Source organism: Lithobates pipiens, unplaced genomic scaffold (assembly GCF_037356315.1).
Source record: "Lithobates pipiens isolate NorthernLeopardFrog02 unplaced genomic scaffold, aLitPip1_a1.2 Scaffold_28, whole genome shotgun sequence".
Taxonomy (NCBI): Eukaryota; Metazoa; Chordata; class Amphibia; order Anura; family Ranidae; genus Lithobates; species Lithobates pipiens.
The window spans coordinates 75,720,493-75,737,108 of record NW_027507789.1 but is presented as its reverse complement, the minus strand read 5'-3'; the positions used below and the strand labels follow the sequence as shown (position 1 = coordinate 75,737,108).

Genomic DNA, 16,616 nt, shown 5'->3' with positions numbered 1-16,616 from the left:
TGACCATGGCAGAAGTAGCAGATTTGTCTATGAAAATGTTGAATTCATCACCAACGACACCAAGGTTTTCAGTCTGTAGCCTGCATTAATTGTATAGGAAAATAAGTTAGGCTAGATTGGTATGGAGACTAATCTATCCTCTTTGTCAAGTTTTTTGTTGTGGTCTTCCACAACATTTTCTATGTGGTGCTGTATTGCCTTGGTATACTGCAAGGATTACTGCCTTCTGTTTTGTATGAGGTGGGAGGGAGCAGAAAAATTCCAGTCATAGCAGTGTCTTTACAGTCTTATTTTGCGATATCATACTAGAATTTTGGATTGCTGGCTTGGATCCTCAAGAAAAAATTGCAGGGGGATCTATCATTTCTGCATCACTGTCAAATCTGTGTTGCCCATTGCTCACACCAGCTGGAATATGTCTGAGATGTGCCCACCAGGCAATTTATGCCTAATTTTTATAAGCTGGCTGCAATGCACACTCTGGATTCTTTTGGTGCAATTTACTAAGACTGAAGCAGCCAGAATCTGAACTCAGCTGTGCTACCAGTCAAATTCAAACTTTCATCTTAAAACCTATTTCTTTTTCATACATCATGGAACGCAGAGGCTAATATTCATTACCTGCTGGGTTATACTTCATCATTAGGTGAATGGACACTGGTAGACGAAAGGTCTTTAGACAGGAAGTGATCCCCTATGTAACCCCTCTCATATAGGAAGTACTTTTGTTTTTTACCAGTGTCTGCAAGGTGGATGGCACGGTTTGTTTGAGCTCTCTGTGCTCTAGGTCTCTAGTCCCACAAATGGTTCCAAAAATGAATCAGGCGATTAACCGATCGGATCCATTTCACACAGGCTTTTATGCTTGGATAACTGGTACCCAAGACTCAAGATTCTGCAAGGTTTTGCCTGTAACGTAGCCTCCAGGCGCTGGACCCTGCTCAGTGGAAATCCTGGACACTACAGCGCTAAGGCATTTCCTGCAGGGTGCTGTACAGGTACAAGGGAGTGGACACTAAACATGAAAGGGCACCCAGTCCTTGAAGGTCCTCAAGTGACAAACCCGCCATGAAGGGTGAAAATTGGGCCCTTAGCTTCTAAGTGGCCCTGTGCCTGCATGGGCGAGTGAAACCCCTTTATTATTATTATGGGGTGTCCCAGTGAGTGTTACAATCAGTCAAGCTAGCTAAAGGCTGGACACCTGTGTGCGTTGACTATACGGCGGAGTTCTGGGCTAACTGTGCGTGTTTGCTAAGTGTATCTTTTTTTTTGCTTGTGCCTGGCTTTTTTTTATAAGTGTGAAGCCGTAGGGCTGACGCTGCGCTACAACTGAAATGAGTGAAATAACAAATAAGCTTTTGACATCAATAAGTCCACTACAGAAACTCAAATTGCAAATATCCAGCAAAAGATGCAGCGTTAATTAAATCCTACATATATGAATAAAAATGTACATAAAAAAAAAAATTGGTGAGAGTACAAAGTGAAAAAAAGAAAGTGGGGAAAAAAAACTAAAGCAAGGTCCCATTAAAGAAAAAGTCCATAGATTCTTAAAAAAACAATGTCCATCTAAATGAGCAAAATTACTTGCAGAAAGAAGATTGTGACAGTCTGCAACCAAAACTAAGTGCATCCAGATCCTCACTCAACGTGTATGGATAACCTGCTTACCAGAAAGCGATCACCGCCACATCAGTCTCGCCCTGCCTTTGTAAAGTATGGTCTCCCTCAAACCCTTGTGGAAAATCCAAGACTCCTGCTGCTATAAGCACTCAAACACAAAGTGAAAAGGACTTCCATGGTGTAGTACGTTGATAATAAAATTGAATGAAACATAAGGCCAATCCCCAGACGACGTCCTTTTGCTGACGAAATGTGTAGGGTGGAGCCTCCGATGGTGACAAGATAATGCACAGGGCTTGAAAGACCCTGTTGATGAGAAATTGAAGTTTATTATTAAAGGCTTCCTTTTTCTTTGGCCAGTTCAGCTATTCAGCCAGCTGTTGCAGAAATTGGTATTTGCCAGTCCGTAAAGGTTCAAGTCAAACAGCCGGATAGGAAAAGCACCAAACGTCCCTCGTTTTAAAAACCCAGGTACTGCTTCCTCAAATGTCTTAGGATCAGGGCGATTCTGCCACCAACAGGGTGATAGGGGCAAGCTGCAAGGCCAGCGCCAGAAAAGGCCCTGGGTCCAAAATTCTTCTAAATCCAGCACCAAACCCTCCTTTTGAAGGGAACGGGTGGGGGTTGGGGGGGGTGGGGGGCTGTGGCACTTTGTGGACATTTGGAAAACAATTCAGGATGAGTGGGTCACCTCAATTATATCTCACGGTTGTAAGCTGGAGTTATGGGAGGTGCCCCCACCCCCCCAGAGGTTTCTAAGATCCAGCATTCCCTCGAATCCTCAAAGGAAACATATTGCTTCAGGCACTACATCATAGTGCATCAAGGAGTGATTGTAGAGGTTCCAGTATCCAAAAGGGGCACAGGGTTTTACTCAAACCCGTTTACGGTTCAGAAACCAAATGAAGACACAAGGCCCATTTTGGACCTAAGGTCCCTGAACAATTATCTATCTTTTGGATGGAGTCTGTCCACTCAGTAGTAACCTCCCTCCAGAGGGGAGACTTTTTAGCCTCCATCGCTATAAAGGACTCATACATACACATACCTATATTTCAGCCTCATCAGAGGTTTCTATGTTTTACAGCAGATGAACGTCATTTTCATTTTGTGGCTTTACCCTTAGGGCTTGCTATAGCTCCCTGGGTTTTCACAAATGTCCTAGCACCAGTACTGGGTCTTCTAAGGGCCCAAGGGATCCTGGTGCTTGGGTAGGGTATCTGGACGACCTCCTGCTCAGAGATCACTCAGTACACGCTCTTGAGCAGAGCATAATATACACAGTGAGGTATTTGAAAAGCTTAGGCTGGATCATAAATACCGAAAAGTCAGCCTTGAGACCAGCTCAAAGTCTAAAATATTTAGGTCTGATTCTAAACACGGTCCAAGCAAGAGTATTCTTGCCACCCGTAAGGATCTGTGCACGCTGGTGGTAAGCAATTTTTCACGTGCAATGGCTGGTGTTGGCGCTTCAATCATCATGGCACCATAGTTGATATGGTGTCAGGGTGATTTGAAGCACATTGTTTCAATTGTTACATTCTAATATGTAATGAAGTGGTTCAACTCTCCATAATGCAGAATCATTGAGAGCCCTGGGCGTGTCACTTGCCACTGTCACAAGATGCAGCGTGTCAGAAAGACTTACCACTGTCACCTGCCACCAGATGTGGATTGTCACTTGCCACTGTCGCATGTTACCATTGGCAGATTGTCACTTGCCAATTCAGCTGCCATGTCGCCTGGCACCAGATGTGGATTGTCTCTGCATTGGTGGCAGGCTGGCAGCACTGGTCCATTTTAGTGAGGGTAGGAGAGCGGTGGGGCGGGCAGTGAAATGGTGTAATCTCGCTGCTCCCCGCCGCACCTCCGACATTGAAGAGGCCCGCAATGTTAGGGCGCAAGAGTGCTGATGTGTGGTAGGCAGTGAGAGATTTCATCTCTCTGCTTCCCGCCGCGCCTCACTCCCACATTGAAAAGGCCCGGCTGTGAGGGTGGAAGAGCAGTGATGTGGAGCAGGCAGAGAGAGATGATGTGACCTTTGCTTGTCCACTTGCTTCTCTCCTCATCTGCTTCGCTCACGCAGCCTGCCCGCTGGTTAGGCAGGGACCCTGCGGCAAGAGACACTGGGCTATGGGCCACAGATTCAGGGCTGTAGCCCCAATAGCCACCCCCTAGCGGCACCACTGCTCTCCATAGATATGGTGGAGGAGTGACGTAGCTACCTAGGAAAAGGAAGTGTGGTATTTTGTAGGGTTACCAGGTGGAAAAAAATAAATAAAAATAATCTTGAAAAAAGGAAACCAATACAGCCACCACATTAAGCACTAGTAATTTGTAATATATTAAATTTTTGGTTTTGGATTTAGATTTCCTTTTGGCATGATGAATAGTGGGCTGTGGAATGAAGAAAATAAATAGCCGTTTCCCTTTTTGAACATTGTTCGGATTTGTAGGATTGTCTATAATGTTCAGGAGTATCTTTGTTAAACAGGGCAGTGTTTTTGCTATGTGGCCAGCCGACCCTTGTGTGAATTAACTTTTTATTTTGTGCCTGTGAAGTAGAGACCTTCCTCATACTTTTGTAACTTATCTCTCCTTCCCAACTGTCACTTCTGATTAAGATTATCTTTCAATCTTTACAGTTCTCAGCTGAGTTCTTTCTGTTTTCACCTGCATCACCCTCAAACAGGATGTGCATTTTTTTTCCCCTTTATTAAGCTAGCATTTACTGTGTCATTGTCTATAAATAGTCATTCATTTGGAGAAGATGTGATTGTGGTCAGAGAAGCAACAACGCTTTTGCTCTGAGTGGTCAACCTGTGTGTCAGCCCAGTCATTTCCTGTCACACTGTGGACAGGATACAAAGTCACACTTTGACTGCTTTGCCAATTGTACACTAAGCTGGCTAAATGCAAACTCTGCAAAGAAAACTTATATATATAACTATATATATATATATATATATATATATATATTTTATTATTATATTTTATGTTAAGTGAATGCATGCCAAGTAATGTGAAAGCCTAATTCTCTCGGGTATTTATTACTTCTCTCAGATTTGCAGGTTTTTTTATTTACTTCACTTTTTTTTTTTTTGCTATAAGCCGGGGAGTGGCAATTTCAGCATTAGTCTAAAATTGAGGGCTTATTCGTACCAGCAAGCCTTGCTAATCACACATCCACTGGTGTGTGCTGGGAGGAAACTGCTGATGTGCAGCTCCTGGCGCATAGCACCATTTGCTTCTTTTTGTAAGAACTTTTTTGAAATGTCTCAACTGACTTTTCGCACAGTAGTTTGCATTGCAACCTCCTTTACTAAATATTTTTTTTATTTAAGCGCAGTGGTGTAAACTGCCTTCATAGGGAACAAATGCTTTTTGGCCTGTATTGCACTGGGCAAGGCTGCACACTTGCTGTGTTTCAAATGCTTCAAGCACGTTTTACCTATGCTGCATATTTTGGTACCTACTACTGCATACATACAGCCATCAATACATCTGAATGGGTGAATGCCACTGTATGCAGTTATGCACAATTACTTGCATTAAGTGGTGCGTGTGCACAGACGTAATGTCCTGAATGCACACTTTGTGCATTTGGGACATATATGTCTGTGAGTATGCACCACTTTATGCATGTAGCGACAAAAGCTGCTTACGCCTGCCTTCCCCATTCATGTCTCTGGGCAACCGTATGCAGTGTCGGGGCATCAAAATACTCCAGTGGGTTTACACTGTATGGACGAATGTGCCAAATGCCAAAATTTCTCTTTTGTTCATTGATGGACACAGCACCTTAATCTTGACCTCAGGGTTATATCGCCACCTTTAGGAAAGTACTAGGCAGAACACATAGAAACCAGCACAGTACCACCCAGGGGGCTGTCCTACTGGCTATAACCCCTTTGTTTTTTTTCCTGTCTATTCTAGAAGGACCTGGCTCCCTGTGGTCTTTGGAATTTTTTATTTTTTGCTGTTTCTGCTTCCTGTGGTCGACAACAGCTGGGCTGGGTGACAGGCTGGATAACATAGATCCTGGTAGTCTTCCCAGGAGGCCATCGAGCGCGTGCAGACCTTAACTATGCGTGGGTCGGCCATGAGAGGCCCCGTTCTGGTCCAGGGGTGGCTGGGGAGCTATATCCTCCGGGGCACACATATGAGCAGGCTACTGCTGTCAGAGTCAGTGTGCTGTGGCCGACAGCCACCCTGTTCTGCTCGGGTGATGGGTCTGTCTGTGGATTGCGCCCAGCAGTCCCTGCAGGAGGGTAAGTATGGTTCCACTTGTTTAGGCAGAATGGAGAAGCTGGGCATTCCCTGGGAGGTTGACTAGGGGGTCTCTCTCTCCCCCTTTTTTCTCTCCCTGCCTTTTTCCCTCCTCCCCATTCTAAGGGGCTGCTGTGTGGCTGGGCATAGGGGGTCCCCTGGGGGGGTCTCTGGGTCCTGGCAGGGGGCTGCGCTGGGCGGTTGGTGGTCCGCTCGTTTTCTCCCTGCGTTTGGTGCTTTTTTTGGGTGTATGTGTACCGCCGTGCAGGGGGACCTATGGTGCCTATGGACGCTCTGTTGCGGTCCTGGAATCATTTGTTGCCAGGGTAGAAGCAGCGTGTGTGTGCAAGAGGGTAAAAAAAAGCTCTGATTCAGACTCGGGTCCCACTGTGGCAGGCGGCCCCTGTTCTGACGCTTCAGAGGATGCGGACCAGGACCATTCGGACAGTGAGGAGGAAGACTGTCTGTGTCAGCACAGGAAAAAGTGCTAGTAGGAGCACTTATCAGAATACGGCGGGGGCATCTGCAGAGAATGTCAGTCCCTTTTGGGTCCCACAAGCCGGCCTGCACTGCTAAGGTGTTTCCTTATTTAACTTATTTTGATACGTTTATTTACAAGGAGTGGGAAAGCTCGCAGCGGGCCTTTTCAATCCCGAGACAAATGGCGGTGCGTTGCCCCTTTGAGGAGAGTTTCCTGAAAAATTGACATGTTCTCCGGTTGTTGAACACCCCCCCCCCCCCCCCCCCCGGTATCCAGGTTAAATAAGGTGACCACGATTCCGGTGGAAGGGTCCCCCTCTTTCAAGGACCCTGCCGACAGAAGGGCAAAGGTGGTTGCCCGGGTCCACGTTTACAGTGGAGTCAGCATTGCAGCCGGTGTTGGCCACGGCTCTGGTGTCAAACGCTTACTGAATGGGCTAAGTTGTTGCACCTCGAGTTGGCGAAGGAACAGGTTTCCCCAGTCCCCAGTATCAGCAGTAGTGCTGCGCTTCATTTGGCTTAAATGCTGGTCTGCGGACCAGGCGTCTAAGAAAGCGCTGGCGGATTTGCCCTTCCAAGGTGAGAGGCTATTTGGCTCCTCGGTGGATGACATTTATTAAGAATGTTACTGGGGGAAGGACTACTTTGCTCCCACAGTCCAGAAAGGGTAGGGAGCCACGCTGCAGGCAGGCGTCCCCGCCCCCCCCCCCTTTTTTTTTTCCCCATCTGCCCGGGTCGGGGGGGTAAGCGTTCCCAGTCCAACAAGGTGCCCACTGAGGGACAAAAGTGCCGCCAGACAGATTTTTTTTTTTCCCTCCAACCTTCATAGTCTTCTGGCTCATTGGGAGGCCCTGCTTGGGGCAGTACAGGACTTACTACTGTGAAGGGTGATAGTGCCTGTGACGATGTCGGAAAAGGATTCTACTCCAATCTGTTTGTAGTCCCGAAGAAGGAAGGGGTCCGTCCGGTCCTGGATCTCAAGGCTCTCAATTGCTTTGTGAAGGTGCAGAGGTTCAGGATGGAATCTGTTCGTTCCATGGTCACTGCACTTCATCAAGGGGATTTCTTGGCATCTTTGGACATCAGACGCATACTAGCATGTCCCTATATGCGTCAGACACCAGAGGTTTCTGCGATTTGCGGTCGGGGACGAGCACTACCATTTGTAGCTCTTCCCTTTGGCCTAGCGATAGCGCCAAGGGTCTTCACCAAGGTGCTGGCCCCAATTCTGGTGTTGCTGAGTTGAGGGATAGTGGGTTACCTGGACGACCTCCTCCTGAGAGCAGCTTCTGCCTCAGAATTAAGGGAGGATGTGGCAATCGCCATACAGACTCTCCGGGAGTTTGGTTGGGTGTTGAACCTCCAGAAGTTGGTGTTGGTGCCGTCTCAGCGCCTGGAGTACTTGGGGGTTGATTCTGGACTCTTCAGAGGGGAGCGTCTTTCTCCCTTCAAACAAGCTGCGGACTCTTCAATCCGCGGTGCAGTTATTGATGTCCCGCAGGTGTTCGTCGCTGCGTTTTTGCATGCGAATTCTGGGCCTCACGGTAGCCACTTTCGAGGCGGTACCGTATGCTCAATTCCACACTCTAGTCTTGCAGAAAGACATCCTGTCCAAATGGGACAAATCTCCGACATCCCTGGATTGTCAAATTCGGGTGAGTCAGCTAGTCAGGGCTTCGCTTCTCTGGTGACTGAGGTCTCCGGCCCTTCGGTCCGGGAAGTCGTTCCTTCCTCTTCAATGGATGGTGATCACGACGGACGCCAGCCTATCCAGCTGGGGGGGAGTTTATGGCATCCAGTCGGCCCAGGGTCGCTGGACACAGGTAGAATCCCGCCTGCCGATCTATGTGCTTGGGCTTTAAGCAATCGGGCGGTGCCTCTCCACATGGTCGCAAAGGCTGCATGGGCATCCGATTTAGTATCTAGACGGACAGCGCCACGACAGTGGCGTATGTCAATCATCAAGGAGGGACTTCGAGTTTAGCTGCCGCGCTGGAGGTCTCTCACTTCCTACAGTGGGCAGAGAAGCACGTGCCTGCTCTGTCAGCCGTATACATTCCGGGTGTAGAAAACTGGCAGTCGGACTCTATCTCAGTAGTCAGTTGCTGGACCAGGGGTAATGGTCCCTGCATCCGGATGTTTTTCGGCTCATTTGCCTAAGGTGGGGCATCCTGGATGTGGATCTCCTAGCCTCTCGGTTCAGTCGGAAGGTGCAGAGGGTTGTGGACAGGTCAAAAGATCCCTGGGCGGACACGGCAGAAGCGTTGGTGGCCCCATGGGGGCATTATGGGCTGATTTATGCCTTTCCCCCTCTGACTCCTCCCTCGTCTGCTATGCAGAGTGGAGGCCCGAGAGCATTCCGGTGATTCCGATTGCCCAAGATTGGCCTCGACGTCCTTGTTAAGCCTACATAGTACAAATGTAGGTGGATGTTCCTTGGCTGCCGAAGCGGGAGGACCTGCAGTCGCAAGGTCCGATACTTCATCCTGCTTTACCGTCACTGGTTTTAATGGCATGGCTTTTGAAAGCCAGGTGCTGAGGGACGGAGGACTGTCGGCTTTGGTAATTTCCACTATGCTGAGGGCGCGGAAGTCGTCTTCCTGGAAGATTTATGATCGCACATGGAATGCCTACATGTCCATGTGTGAGGAGATGGGGTGGCGTCCGCATACATATTCAGTTTCCAGGGTCCTGCTGTTTTTGTAGCGAGGAGTGGATCAGAAACTTGCACCATTAAAGTGGTTGTAAACCCTCCCCCACAAATTTGTCCCATGTAAATCTGCATAAAAAACCCTAATGAACGCTGCTTGGAAATATCTCCTTAGTATTGTAATCCTTTTTGTTCTTTAGAATGATGTCACTGAGCATGCCCAGATCTCCCCTGACTCTCTGTGCTTATCTATCTGTTATCAGGACTTCCTAGGCATACCACTGATATCCCAGGAGACTTCATAATCACTCAGAGCTCCTTCCTACACAACATATGACCATGTGACATCAAATGCAGTGTAAAGCAGGGCATGGGACAGCATTACTGCAGACTTATCAGCTGAAGTCGATAGGACTCACACAGGAAAACAATAGATAATCAGCACAAGTAAATACTATGAAATAAAACAAGTCAGCTATGAACAGGAAAGCAGGGTTGCCATAGAAATGTTGGATTGAGAAGGAGGCTTGGTTAACAGTACAGGAAGTGCTCAACGTAAGGGCAGAAATACACTCCACTGTGGACTCAGAAAACAATACTTAAGATGGCGCTGCCTGACCCCTGGAAACAAGTTATTATTTTTTTTTTTTTTTTAAAGTTTCTTAATATGCAACTTGGGCTGGTTTACAGTGGCTATAGTTTGATAATTATAATGGACTAAATGAAAAGAAGCATTAGAGTGGGAGAGTTTTTCTTCTTTAATGGGCAGATATCCGCTCTGGCTGTCTTTTTTTTTTTTTTTTTTTTTTTTCAGCGACCTTTTGGCAACTCACTCATTGGTGTGTGTGTTTTTTCAGGGGATTCAGTATGTGGCTCCTCCGGTATACCTGCCGCTGCCCCTGTGGGATTTGAATCTGGTGCTCTCAGTGCTTCAGAAACCGCCGTTTGAAAACATTAGGGAGATCCCCTTATTGACACTCTCTCAGAAAGTAGTCTTTCTAGTGGCTATTACATCTGCAAGGCGCGTTTCTGAGATGGTGGCCTTGTCATTCAAGTCTCCCTACTTGATCCTCTACAAGGATAAGTCGGTGCTGCGTCCGCAGCCTTCTTTTCTTCCGAAGGTTGTTTTGACCTTTCATCTAAATGAAGACATTGTGCTCCCGTCTTTATGCCCTTGGCCGTCGCATCCCAAGGAAGTAGCTTTGCATTCTTTGGATGTGGCCTGGGCTCTGTGGGTGTATCTGTCTGCTAAGACTCCTTTCTGGAGGTCGGACTCTGCATCGGTGGTTGGCCCAAAGAAGGGCCTGGCGTTCTTGTCAGCCACCATTTCCCAGTGGATCAGACAGATTGTGGTTCAGGCTTATGCCATAAGGGTGCGGGCACCTCCCTTTCCTGTCACGGCACATTCTACCAGGGCAATTGGTACCTCCTGGGCTTTCCCCCTTTCCCAGGTGTGTAAGGCGGCGACTTGGTCATCCAATCACACTTTCACCAAATTTTACAAGGTTGATGTGGGCACATCGTTGGATGCGTGCTTCGGCCGCAAGGTTTTGCAGTTTGAGTTTGCGACTCTGATGAGGAGTTCTTTTTGTTATGGGTAAAGTTTATTTTCTTTCTGTTCCCACCCCTCATTTTTGACACTGCTTGGGGACATCCCCAAGGTCAAGATTAAGGTGCTGGGTCCGTCAATGAACGAATGAGAAAATTGGATTTTTGTACTCGCCGTAAAAATCCTTTTCTCTGATGTTCATTGATGGACAGAGCACCGACCCCTCCTATTTATGTTTGTACTGCTTTTTGACGAACTGAGCTGCTGGGAGCAGAGTGAGGGGTTATAGCCAGTAGGACCACTCCCTGGAAGTACTGTGCTGTTTTTTTATGTGTTCTGCCTAGTCTTCTAAAGGTGGCGATATAAACCTAAGGTCAAAATTAAGGTGCTGTGTCCGTCAAGAACATCAAAGAAAAGGATTTTACGGTGAGTACATAAAATTCTGTCTTCAAAAGGATTTTTTAAAAATAGGATTTTTGTAAAGCGATAAGTGTGTTCTCCTCACATCAAGTAAAATAGTGTGTTCATAACCAGGGGCTTTTAGAAGCTGAAGCATAAACGTAAATGTGTCAGTAGCAGGGCATTGGTATCTGATTACTGGTAAATCAGTTGTAACCGAGTAGTCAGCCTTTCATCATTAACCTGCTGCATAAACCAGTCATGAGAATTTTATATAGACTGCCAATGCTTGTCTTCCCTGACTGTTTTTGTTGCCTGGCTGTTGTACTGATGCTTTAGCTTTAACTGATGCTTTAGCTTTAATACTAAGTATTTTTTTTTTTTTTTATATTTCAGACATTACCCTAAACAGTCTTTTACCACAGTGGCTGACACTCCAGAAAATCTTCGCTTGAAGCAGCAAAGTGAGCTCCAAAGCCAGGTAAAATGATCTGCATTATATTGTGTATACAGTTTATAATATGGTTATGTTGCATGAAAATAGTCTTCTCCTTTAACAACGTAAGGGCCTGTTCACAATAGAATGTTTCTTGCACCGCATGCTAGTGCCTGCACTACTTTTTGCATGTTCCGATGCGTTCAGCAGCCCATTTGCTACAAATAGGCTGTCAAAACCAGAATGTGCAATAACAGGCATGTATTAGTGTGGATCGGCCCTGGAAGAGTGCTTGTTCACCTTCGTGAGCATGTTACCCTTTACACCCATATTTAGGGTGTAACATGCCCCAGCGGTCCCCAACCCCCCTGTCACAGGGCAGGCTTCTCCCCACAATTGCTATCGCAAGTTAAAAACCACGCTAGCACAGCCGCTTCATTCAGAGTTGTGTGAAGGTATGAGCTACAACTATTTTCTGCCATTGCAGCAGACTGCTTTTAGTTCTCAATGAACTTTGAGGGCACTGGTGAGGGCACTGGGGAGCGCTCTTGTAGTTCATTGATTTTCCTGCTCTTCGGTAACTGCCCATATGGGAGGTATGGGCAGACAGCTATATTGAGAGTCTACAGGAGCCTGGCATTGCACCCGTGATCTATTGATCATGCTCCTGCGGGAAATAATAATGCACTTTTTTTTTGCACATGTATTCTTTGCCTAGATAAGTGAACTTAGCCTTTTAAATGGAGGAATAAATGGGATATGAATGCCCTTTTCCTCCATCCAGAACACCACCACAGTGGCATGCAAGGGGCATGGTCTAGTCCAAAAACCTGATTTTACTCACGACTACAATCAGTGTGGATTATAATGACCATGTTACAGCCTTCCTTAGCCACCAGAACATCCTTACTTGGTATAAAAAATAATCTATCCACTTTTTTCACTTGATCCTGTACAACTCCTACATTCTGTCACAAGTCCATAGAAAGACCAGCTACCTTGTAAGTACTACCAAGAGGACATTGTAACATCCATTATCTATCAGGAAGGTCCTATACCAGAACACATTTGTTCAGATACAGTGAGTAGGCTGCCCCCCCCCCCCCCAATATCATTCCTTTACCCAAACAGGCCACCCCCCCCCCCCCCAAAAAAAAGTGTTGTATATGGTCCAGTAACAGAATTAGGTCTTACACCCGATACTATTGTCCCAGTATCCCTCCCTGCCTGGCCTCCGTATAGGAGACTGCTTTCATATCTACCATACTTCACTACGTTATTGGTGAATGTATGGTACAGGTATTTGTCCACTATCTGTTATTTTCGTGTATGGCCATGCCTCTGCCTTCCACCTGAACTGACCTCGGCCTGTTAATCGACCATGATTTTTGCCTGCCGCCTGGACAGATCTTATGCCCTGCCACTGTAGTAGTGGGATTCAAGACAACACAGGGATCTTGCATAACTAGATTGAGGCTCCAAAGTAGTGTTTTCGAGTGGAAGAAATTAGGCTTTTGGTTTTGTAATTCCTAGATAAGGTTCTGGAGTTTGGAGGCTTTGAGGACCTTTGAGTGGGAAGAAGCCTCTACCCCTGTGTCCACGCTTTCCTGACAGAGGCCCTAAGCCCTGATATTCCTTCATGGACCAATTCTTTGGCTATTTGCTGACCATGCCTCTGCCTGCTGCTTGTACTGATCCTGGCCTGTTTATGGACCATGTTCCTGTCTTCTGCCTGGACCATTGGTTTGCTTGTTTGCTGACCATGTATTTGCCTCGCACCAGTACTAACCCATCTGCGCATCTCACTGGCTATGTTCCTGCAAGACACTGGTGCCACCCATCCTCTGCGGACAACTATGGAAAGTACAGGTATTCTTTTGTTTGGAGTCTATTAATCCATCATACCTCCCCTTTTTTTTTTTTTTTTTTTTTAACATTTCTGTCCCCACCCCTCCTGGCCACTTCTCCCAAAATCATAAATCACAGATCTGAATCATCATGTCCCTGTTCTAAGAAATGTTTCAGTACTAGCAATCCAGGTGGTTTATTCCTAATGGAGCTGAAGTGTTGGGCAATTCTGTCTTTCATTTTTTGTGTGGTTTCTCCCACATAAATCAGTGTGCATGGGCATATTGAGATATAGATTACATATGTAAACTGACAGGTGTGAAAACCCTTTATCTTGACTTTTTGTCCATTGCTTGGATGAATATAATTATCTCCTCTCATCATAAAATTGCGGTCTGTGCAGTTCAGGAAGGAAAAGCATCAATTTCTCTTCCTACCCAGGAAGGTGGGTTGAACCTCAGGTTTCCTCATCCTAAACTCTGATCTTACTAATGTGTCCCTAAGGCACTTTCACACTGGGGCGTCGGTTGTAAATCGACGCTATTTCTTTATTGTACATCATGGGACACAGAGACTTAAGTAATGGTTATGGGCCACCTTCAGGTGTTGACACTGGTATACCGAATACAGGAAATTCACTCCCCTATATAACCCCTCCTCCTTCCAGGTGTACCTCCATTTTTTCGCCAGTGTCTAAGGTGTTGGTCACGAGTGAAGATGTGCTTTGAGGAGCTCCAGGAGGGATCCATGCTGGATTTAAAAAACCTCCACAACCGGATCCACCCACGCCACTGTGTCCACAGGATGGTACCCGGGCCTCACATAGAAGTATGAGTTTTTGCCTGTAACACCTCCTTTGAGGGCTGGACTCTAGGAACCCGGAACTCTCTTTGGCCTTGCTACATTATCTAAAGTTGTCCTGAGGAGTGCTATACAGTTCCAAAGGAGTGGAACCCCTATTAAAAGGGACCTGGTCTTTGAAGGTTTAACACTGCCCACCGTGATGGGTGACATTTGGATCGGTCTGTTTTCAGCAGTATCCTGCAGCGAGGAAAGGGTAAGCGAAAAGCTTAGGAACTGCAAAGTCCACCTATGTCTTTTCTTCCATATTAACATTGTAATGCCTTAAAGTCTCCTAGAGGGAGTAAGAATACACATACCCTTTCAGCAGCTCCGTGTCCAGCCACAACAGCGTGGTGTGTCCTAGCAGCAGGAGGGGGTTCATTTTTTCCCTCTCCCCTCAGTTGGTGAAACTGAGGGCCAGGGGGTACATGTACAGTGAAGGTACATTACGTCCTGATCAGTTTTGAGAATTTCTCAGTGTGACAGCATTAAAGGCTGCTTCACACTTATAGTAAGCCTCAAACTACTAAGAACCCCCCTTTATGCTGTCATTGTTTTTTCTTCCTATTGCTCAGCAAATACTACATTTCTAGAGTGCCTCTGCTTTTGTGCTTAGCACTATGGCTTCCAAGGTTACTACGAAGGCACCGAAAGTTCCACCTCTAGGCGCTGGGAACTCAAGTCATGTCTCCACACTGTGGAACCGACTGGTGGTGTAACTGCTTTTTACACTTGAGCCCTGTATATGTGACTGAAGATGCATTCTCCTCTGCCCTGCAGGGCTTAGAAGGAAGATTAGCAGCTTTAATCGCATCCTCCATCCAAGGGGATAGGAAGAGTGCTAGATCCCCCTCTCCCACTCCAAACCCTTTACCAAGAGAACAATGGGGACAGGATGCGGTATTACCTTGAGGCAATCCAGAGGAAAGACAAGCTGATTATTCCTCTGCGGTGGAAACAACAGTTGTTGATTCAGCTTCGCAATCTGAGGTACAAATCCGTACGGAAATGGTTCGCTCTGCTTTCATGCTACCCCTAACAGAGTTGACTGAAAGTCCAGTTTCTTCCTTGGGGTCTTTAGCACTTTTACGGTCTTTTCATGCGTTTCCTGTCCATGCATTACTGGAAAAGCTTATTTGTGCTGAATGGGATCATCTGGATAAGCATCTTCTCCCTCCAAAGCGATTCTCACTTCTCTATCCAATGGAGTAGAAATTCACCAAAAAGTGGAAGGGTTCCAGCAGTCGATGATTTCCAGTGTGAATAAAAGTTTAACTTGTCCAGTAGACAATGCACAAATGCTTAAAGATCCAACAAATAAAAAGTTGGAATTCCTGTTTAAAATGCTCTTTTAGCAGCAATAGGCATCTGTCAGTTCCTAAAGGACCAGTTCACAGATGCTCTTAAAGAGCTTCCTGCACAACAGGCCCGTGAGTTAGCTGAACTACCAAATGGCACCATAGACGCTGTGAAGGACTCTATTCACCAGGCTTCTCGCCTTGCGCTTGTGCTAGTACACATGCATAGGACCCTTTGGTTAAACAATTGGTCAGCCAAAGCTCCTTGCAAAAAGCTTCTGGCTAGTTTCCCGTTTCATGGGGAGCGACTATTTGGCAATAATTTGGATAAAAAACATCCAAATGATTTCTAGTGGAAGTACTCTTTTTCCAGTCAAAAGAAAGTATAAACGTCCTTAATTTAAACTGACTATTTTTCTCCTGCGCCAAGGGCATCCGCCTCTAGGTAGTGGCGACGACCTCCGCCGTCAGACTCTAGAGGAAAACCTCAGGGTCATGCCCAGGCTCAAAGGAAGACCTGGAGCCGGAAATCTGGAAAACAGAATACTAAAGCCTCATCATGAAGAGGTGCCCCCCCCCTCACCGGGGGGGGTGGGGACTTCTGTATTACTCAGAAGTCTGGCAAAGGGAAATTCAGGACAGATGAGTCATCTCCATGGTGTCTCTAGGATGCAAACTAGTATTTTGGGAGTTTCCACTGTCTCATTTTCGGAGATCAAACGTTCCCAAAGACCGATTATTGGCTTAGGGGGTGATCATACAGAACACCCCAGAAGAACAAGGTTTGGTGTTTTATTCAGACGTGTTTACGAAACCAAATGGGGATGTCAGACCCGTTCTAGATCTAAGGAATCTAAATCATTACTTTTGCATGGAGTCGATCAGGTTAGTAGTTTCCATCCTGCAACAAAGAGAACTTCTGGCATCCATCAATATTAGGGATACATATCTGCATGTCCCTATATTTCCTGCTCACTAAAGGCTTCTGAGATTTGAAGTAGAACAATAGCACTTTTTGTATCCTTGCCCTTCGGGCTAGCTACAGCACCCCTGGTGTTCACAAAAGTACTGGCCCCACCTCTAGCCAGGCTAAGGGCACAGAGCAATAACAGTCTTGGCGTACCTAGATCTATTGTTAATACACCAGTCAGTGACTCGCTTGGAGCAAAGTGTACGCATTACAGTTACCTGGAAAGTCTGGATTGTATTCTCAACCTAGAG

General features: G+C 46.5%; 1 protein-coding gene across 1 annotated transcript in view; it reads left to right on the top strand.

Moving 5' to 3' along the window:
• The window catches only part of LASP1 (LIM and SH3 protein 1), a 273,495-nt gene that overhangs the window by 123,276 nt on the left and 133,603 nt on the right, over positions 1 to 16,616 (top strand). The window contains exon 3 of the mRNA XM_077459416.1: positions 11,367 to 11,451. Within this exon, the coding sequence (XP_077315542.1) occupies positions 11,367 to 11,451 (85 nt within the window). The remainder of the gene's footprint in view (positions 1 to 11,366; positions 11,452 to 16,616) is intronic.